The sequence below is a fragment of the Camellia sinensis genome, chromosome 3 (genome assembly GCF_055761805.1).
Source record: "Camellia sinensis isolate YWXY chromosome 3, ASM5576180v1, whole genome shotgun sequence".
In the NCBI taxonomy this organism is placed as follows: Eukaryota; Viridiplantae; Streptophyta; class Magnoliopsida; order Ericales; family Theaceae; genus Camellia; species Camellia sinensis.
The window spans coordinates 150,084,358-150,092,958 of record NC_138963.1 but is presented as its reverse complement, the minus strand read 5'-3'; the positions used below and the strand labels follow the sequence as shown (position 1 = coordinate 150,092,958).

Below are 8,601 nucleotides of genomic sequence, written 5' to 3'. Positions count from 1 at the left end.
CCTCCCGTAAATCGGCGTTATCCATAAGTGATATGGCGAAGTGGAATAAGGGCGTACCAACCAGCGATGTAATACCTGTCAGGCGATGCATGCACTCTGAAATAGTAAAAAGTGATTCTTTGCCTGTGACGTGCCTCACTGTAACCTGCTGATTCTTTGTATGCACCACATCTGTCAGAGTGTTCATGCTTTCCACAACAATTGACGCTCCACTTGTTGCCTTCTTGGACTTTGAAACACTGCTTGATGGCGTATTTCTCTTTTTCCCCTTTTCGATCGGAACATGCTCTAGTGAAGAATCTGAATCCACGTCCTGTACTCCTGCGGGTATCGGATCAGCAAATGGCTAGGCCCCCAAACTGTGCACTGAATCAGATGAGTCCTCAGCAACTTCAGGAGGTTCCTCGCCCGGGGTCCAATGGTGCTTCCCAGTAGCTGATGCCCCCATGAAGACGGTCTCCATCAAGTTACGATGTTCCAAGGTTTTTTTCCTAAACTTGGCACACACCTTGTTTATCTGTTCAAATAGAGATATATGAAAGAGAATGATGTTACATTTCATATAATTAATAAAAATTTAACTACAAAAGTTAAAAATGTACTGGTAAATGACACATATGAAATATAAGAGTACATGTACTTACCGATTCCATTTTGTCCCACCACTCCTCAGGCGCCTGAAACATACCGGTGTCACAGTCAAACCCTATCCCTAACACTCCTTTGCTTGAATCCATCAACTTTGTCCACGCTTTCCACTCTTTTTTCAAACGCATGTACTTATTCTTCAACTGTTTCAGTGCATGTTTTCTTCCTGTTTTTCTCTCAAATTTTCTTGCCAAGGACTTGTACCCTGCTTGGCTGAGGACTAGGAATGGGCGATTGCCTTTAGTTATCTCATTCGCAATCAATTGCAGGAAAACTCGGGTTGAGGCACTGTCCCATGTGGCCTTGTGGCTTAAATGATTGTGTGTATCTTCAAGACTGCTTGACTTGTCAGTGACAATGCCTTTGCTTTTGGATTGGGTATGCGGAGAAGTACGTATGGAAGCCATTACTAATGTTCGGTTACAAAATATTACCATCACACATACGGTTGTTATATACAAACTCATAAGCCATTACACATTAATAACACAGAAACAGAGAGATAGGATGCTAAATAACGCAGCAGTTCACCATTGCACATTAATTTTATACTACCACAGGTTCCATGGAAGTTAGTATTGCACATAGTTATGATAGTCATTAATACGTCTATCGTTTCGAAACTACCAACATAGTAACGTGTTTGTACATACTATTGTACATACTACCAATAAACAACCAACATAGTAACGTGTTTGTACATACTGAAACATTTCTTTAACGTTGCTTACATACGGAACAACAAAACGACAATGACAATGCATAGCACATACACGATGGTCTTAAGGACACGGCAGGATTGTTGAATGTCTATGACATCAGCCCGCAATTGCATGACAAATTCATCCCTGGGTGACGCATGGTCTTGGTTTTCTCGCCTGGGTTCATCGCACCAACCAATCCAACTGACACAGGGCTGATGAGTGCAAATTATGGAACTATTAGTTTCATGGGTTGTTAACGAAGGACAGTTATGACCTAAAAGAATGGGTCACTCACCAAAGGGCGGGGGCATGCAAAGTAGGGATGCCCTGGATTTTTGGTGGACCTGGAAATCTTAACAACACAGGGTCCATGTCCATAGGCACACATTCGTGGCCATGTACTGGAAGTTGCAGTAGAGGTAAACGAAGCCATGCTACGATTTACAAACAATAGCGTAATTTTTTTTAAATGTACATGAATGAACAACGAAACGTACAAATCTTAACAAAAAAAAAAAGTTTTTGATTCCGATCATGGACACTTATTATTACTAGACTAGTAAAATATGTCAAATTATTTTCAGTTGGTTGACTCAAGTGTTTGACAATACTAAAAAAATATATATAACATGCAAGATTGTACTTATTTTTAACATTGCAGATGAAAGTATAACACAATTTACATGCACATGAAAAATGGACATACTTGTTTGGTAAAAATATTTCGTAACTAGAAAAAGTGATTTCGTTTTTCCTCAATAGGTATTTCACAGAATCAGACATGCATTCGCAGTGGTCATTGACAATACCAATAGCAACTGGGTAGAGACAAGCTGCTGAATTTATGTATACATTAATTTGATAACTCAGAATTCATTCATGTACTGAATTCGTAACATTCGACATGCATTCACAAGAATCAAAGTGTTTCATCACAATGTTTTACAATAATCAGAAATGCATTGACAACAATCAGAGTGTTTCGTTAGAGTGTTTTACCATAATCAGAAATGCATTGACAAAACCGTAAGTGCATTCACAGTGCTCATTCAGAATTAATAATAAAATGAGAAACATATTCACTTGGGGAGTAAACTTGTGTAATATTGTAATTTTATTGTGTAATATATATAACTAAAGTACTAATTTTATTGTGTAATTTTGTCTTAACATTGTTCGTAAACATTATCTTCGTAAATTACAATTTATGAATGAGTATATATATATTTTAAAAATATTAACAAATTTATTAGTGTATCTGAATATAATTAGAAAAATGTAAATTACAATGTGACTATTTACTTAAGAACAGAATTTGAAAAAAAAAAATATTTATTTATACGAAATTTTTTATTCATTAAGAACAGAATACGAAAATTTTTAATCATTAAGAACAGAATCTGAAATAATTTATTCATTAAGAACAGAATCTAAAAAAAAAAAAAATAATTTACTTACAGAAAAATGTTAATTAATAAAGAACAAATATTTATTTATACGAAATTTTTTTGTTACCATTTATTCATTAAAATTTTTTGTTAATTTACAGAAAAATGTATATTAATTTTAATTTTTTTTTGTTCGTTAATTAATTTTTGTACTTATCAGAAAAATATTAAATTGTTAGTATTTATTTACTTGGTGAAAATGTAAACATAATTTTATAATATGTATAAATGAAGAACAGATTTTGGGGAGGAAAAATATGGAAGAATCAACCATGTTTGAGGGATATATGGGTTTGTTTTGCCCAAAGTTGGAGTCTCATAACAACTGAAACAACAAATTTCGAACTGTGGCTTAAAAATTAACAAGGAAAAAATGTCAATATCCCCAGATTGGCAAATCTACAACGACATACCATCAATACAGGCCAAAATACAGTGCGATCTGAAGTGGGGGAAGGAAAAAAGTAGAAAAAAATAAAATCATTTCATTCATGAAGCATTGGGCATTAAGATCTACGAAATCAGAACGGGTTTGGAAGAGTTACCAGTTAATCGGTGGTGTATCGAACAGGGTTCGGTCTTGTTCTCCGAAGCCAGAAGCCTACTCCGGTGCCGATCGCCTCTGCGAAGCCGTATTTTGATGGCGTCGCCGGTGGTTGGGAGAGATCGCCTCGCTCGCTTCTTCCGTGCCCTAGGACCGTTGGGTTGTGTTGTGTGTGTGTGTGTGGTGGGGCGTTGGACGACATGAAGGAAGGAAAGAGATGTGAGGGTATTTTGGTCAATTTACCCGTAGAAGGGTTCCTCTCCAACCCTAGCAAGCGTGTTTTGTCGCATGTGGCTACATGAGATTGTTTTGTTGCATGTGGCTCATATAGCTGTTGAGCCCTTCCCAAACAGACGCTAAGTTGTTTGTTTGGTTACGAGTTTTAAAAATAGTTTTTAAATTAAATTTTGAATTGTGTGTTTGATTGTGAGTTTTAAATTTTTTTGATTGGAATCACAATTTGAAAACACAACCAAACGCTACCTTTATATTTTGCCAATTCCTCACCTATAAGGATGAAACTTATTTTCATTACTAATTTTCATCAAAAAAAGCCATGTCTGTTTTGCTTTGCTGAGCATAACGACCTGTTCAATAGAACTATCCTGGCCTCACAACTCACAGCCCAAACATACAAGCATACATGAATTCAGTCACATAACATTTTCTAAATTTTAGGTTGTATCCATGAAATAAAAATATTAGATATCCAAATTAATGCCTCAAAAAATCCTTCCAAGACATTTACTACATGTTTCAAACAGAAGGTGATTGCAACAAAATAATGGTCAAAGGGTTCTCTTAGGTTGGACCTTTAACCTTTTGATGCTCTTGGATGGTTTGTTTCATTCTTGAATGGCTCTGTTTCGATGTGGTTGCTGAACTTTGGGTTTGCTTGGAGTTGTACCCTGGTGGGTTAAGAGCTTTCCCCTTTTTTCTTTCTTCTTATTTTCCTTCTGTTCTTATTTCCATGTTAGTTGAATTCTTTTTAACCAATGATGGTAGATTGTGCAACAAATGATTGGGCTTGCCTTTTTGTGCGAACCTAATTGGGATAAGAAGGTTCTTGCTTTGATGTTTATAGTACTTTCCGTTTCATCTTTATTGATTTGGTTTTTATGTAAAAATTTACCTTAATTCTTATTTGTAAGATATATAACGCGGTGGGTAAAAAAATTCAAGCCATATCTTATGTGATAGAATTCGAAACGAAGAACCTTGTGGGTAAATCATGTGCTTCTTTAATCACGAACTAAGAACACCCAGCAATGGAGTGATACCACAGTATGAGTATCACCCACTCTATTCATAGTGTAAAGACTAGATCGTTCTCTGATGGGAGAGAGTTAGAGAGAGAGTATGGGAAAAAATGTTATGGGTAAATCAACATAACATATCTGATATCTATTAAATAGATCAGATATATATAATCTCACATCCCTATCTCCTAATAGGATAAGATAGATTGGATGGAGACAGTGGGTTATTAGAATAGGATAAATAGAAATTCAAATTACATGAGTAATTTGAATGGGCCATGTGTCATGCCACATGGCCGCCCAAATTCGGGTCCAATACCCGACCCAATTTCCAACATCTCACACTCGCACATGAGTTGGCATGACACTGCCACATCTCTATCTTAATCTCCCTAAATATTTAACAATCTCATACTAGCTAATGAACTGTGCGACCGCTGAGAAACGCCTGAATGTGAGAGCTTTATACTAGAACTCAAAAATGAGCCAGCATAGAGACATCAACCCAAAAATAAAAATAGTGTCCCATATACCCTAGACCCATCTAATTATATTGGTCCAAAAAACATCTCTAATCCCTCAAAAGAGCATGTTTGACCCTCTCAATTCTTGCAATATATTCACACTCAATCTGTTTCTCATACAGAGCGATGTGAGTTGCCGGTAGTGAATATACAACAGTGGTGTAATACTAGATGATTTTCCATTTGCCCTCATGCCATTTAGTTTAGGATTGACCGTTTTCCTAGTGATATCCCTTAAGGCCGAATCATACATGACCACGGGCAACATACTAAAATAGCAGAACATCAAACCTCTACCTTATGACATAGTCAAAAGTCACAAAAGGGTACATAAATGAAAGTCATATCAATAATGACACGTAAGACTCACACGGTGAGGAAATAGGGATCCATTCTCTCACCTCATTACTTGGTCACCAAGCACATGTAGTATGAATACATGCTACGGTAGAGTAACTCTTCCAAAGAGTGATGTCATACTCGATACACTGTACAGATCTTAGTCTAGTCGCTTTTTAGCACCTAACCCGAATTCTCTATTTGCTTGCCTTCTAGGTGCCAAATGAGATCTCGCATCTGGGTAATCATAACAGGCACAACATAGAAAGTGGGTACTAATATCCATGTTTGGTCCTTAACACGACCTCATCTTGGTCGTAACCAAGGCGACATACATAGTGGATAATTTAAGCCTCACTTGGCTCCAAATAAAAATGTGTCGAGATTGAGGCTAGCTATCATATCCTTACACATATTTAGTTACAAATATCATAGTGGACTAAATGCGCTAATACAAATGCCCTTTCGCGGCTTTCCTACTTATTTGTGCACAACCATTGCGAACAAAGTTACACATTCACATGAGAGCAGGATGTCACAAGCGAGTGGGCCCAAGAGGGCCTACTCAAACCATCCATGTCATCTTCTCATTAATGTGATTAAGTATAATAAGCCACTGGTTCATGACTAATGTCATAAATTAATTCCAATCATCATAATGCGTGAGTTCTCGAAGACAAGTTTTTAAAGGTTTAGGCCTAACTAGGTAATGACTCACGACTAATTCATGTTCACTAGATCATAAAAGGATGTCTTGGAGATAATTAGTGCGCCTAAGTCGCAAATTTAACTAGTAAGTGCTAATCCCTTGCGCCATCAAGTCAATTTTATTCTCCATACAATTTACTGCATCTAGTTGAAAGATGACGATACTCCTCTTGCCATCTCTATTTCTCGCTTCATAGTTACTTGTAATTAATTCTACCATCCACAAGAAGGAGAGAATAAGCTATTAATCTATGATAGCTCCCGAAGTAACTTAAGCGCGAATTAGGGTAAAGAGTCTAATTCAACACAATGCTCTCACGAGCCATGCGTCAAATTCTTAGAGTCATAACAACCTTGTTGGCCTTGACCTTTTCATTACTATGCTGCAACGTTTGCGCTTAGTGGTAAACGTTATTCAAAAGCGTTAGCCTAGCTAAGGAATCAAAAAAAGAAGCACCTCCTTCTGTCTCACACTCAAGTGTGGAAACAGTAAGTGTCCAGACTTAGATAAGTTGGCAATGCTAATAGATTTTGTAGCTGTAACGCCCTCAAAATAAACCCATAATTTCATACATTCAAGATACTGAAAGGAGATATTATATTACAAAATCAGAGTATTCTTACAAAAAGTATTACATGTTGACATCAAAAGTAAATGCCCTATGGGCTTACAACTTTCCAAGCCAACACTTGGTTAGGACAAGAGAGTACTAACTCTACACAAAAATAAGTCCTCGGCTTGCTATACATGTAATACAACAAAAAAAAAAAACACAAAAACAGTCCAACAGTCTCAAGCCTCCCAAGCTACGTCCTTGGAGGTGACATGCTACATGTACTTAAAAATGATGTCCCATATAGGGTGATCCAACGCCCAGTAGAGATATGCTAAACATAATATGGGCAATAACTAAAACATTAGCATTTGATATATGTCTAACTCAACAAAACTCAACTTAAAAAGCATGGCTCAGAACCTGGCCAAATAACTGAAGGGAGACTACATCTCATGCCAATAATACTACAAACTGCAATTTTACGGAAATTGCGTCTGCGGGATTCGGCACCCATGTATTTTCATTCTCTTATGGCCATTTTACGGATATTTCATTCGCGGGACTCGGCACCCATGTATAGATATGTTCGGATTGCCATTTTACGAAAATTGCGTCCGCGAGATTCGGTACCCATGTATAGATATTCAGATGGCCATTTTACGGATATTTCATCCGTGGGATTCGGCACCCGTGTATTCAAATACACAACTTGATTAGTTTCAATTTACCTAATCATCATGCAGTGTCTACAACAATCAAGACTATCCTCCACCGATAGCCCAAAACAGTTATTTCTAAACAGATAATAAATGCCTCAACAGATATATAATTGACATTTTCAAAAGTGAGCGATTTATAAATCCAACTCCACCATTCTATCTCATAATGAGCAAATTTCATCATATTCGACTCAATTTCATAAACACATAACTTTCTCAAATTAATTATACTAATTAATTTATACACAAATTAGGGCTTTCTTCCCCATCTCTCAATATTAACCTAATGGTTCAAATATCAACAACCAACAACAATAACATCATTTTGAGCCGCAAAATGCATCTTTAAGAATCAAAATAACAAAACCCCCTTTTATACCTTTTGAAACCCTAAGTCCCAAAATCAAACCATTTAAACAACATGCTCAAAATCTAGGTCAAAGCCCATAAAAGTGAGTAGGAATCCCTACCTCAAAAGATGAAACCCAACGAAGGAGATGAAGAAAATGAAGATGCTCCAAATCCCAAAATTCTCGGATCAAAATGTAGCCCTTGACGATCAACACACTTTTTATAAAGGCCAAAGGTTGAGAGATTACTCTAACTAGATCAAACCCTAGAGAGAAGTGGAGGTTTTAGTGAGAGAAGCTCTCCAATGGCTGTTTTGAAAAGTAAGAGAGAGAAATGGAATTGAAAAAGTGATCCAAAAAGCTAAATCTCAGAGTGATATACACGTCTTCCCGCTCGAGCGTGGAACACCCCGCTCGAGCGTCAGACACAGACTCAAGCTCGAGCATCCAAATACCCGCTCGAGCGCTGGATATACGCTTCCAGAACTTTTGCAGAACCAGGTCCCCGCTCGAGCGTAAAACTCCCCGCTCGAGCGTCACACACAAACTCACGCTCAAGCATCGAAACGCCTGCTCGAGCGTCAACATTGCAGAGGAAAATACTGGGAGATGGATATTTCCGCTCGAGCGCCAAAATCTCTGCTCGAGCGTGAAGGCTAAATTCTGGGCAACTACTTTTGGTTTCTAAGCTCAACCAACCTGTTTCAAACCTGCCCAACACAACCCAAGACTCAAATATAAAGAGTAAAGGATGTAAACGAGACACATACAACAACCAACTTCACGGAGCCTAAGTCTGGA

General features: G+C 37.4%; 1 protein-coding gene across 1 annotated transcript; it reads right to left on the bottom strand.

The window, feature by feature from the left end:
- Window positions 1–346: 346 nt before the first annotated feature.
- Window positions 347–1,055, bottom strand: LOC114287187 (L10-interacting MYB domain-containing protein-like). The gene is made up of 2 exons (XM_028230464.2): window positions 645–1,055; window positions 347–517 (listed from the first exon to the last, which is right to left on the bottom strand). Exons 1-2 carry the CDS (start codon window positions 1,053–1,055, stop codon window positions 347–349), a joined length of 582 nt encoding a protein of 193 aa, XP_028086265.2.
- Between the last annotated feature and the right edge of the window lie 7,546 nt (window positions 1,056–8,601).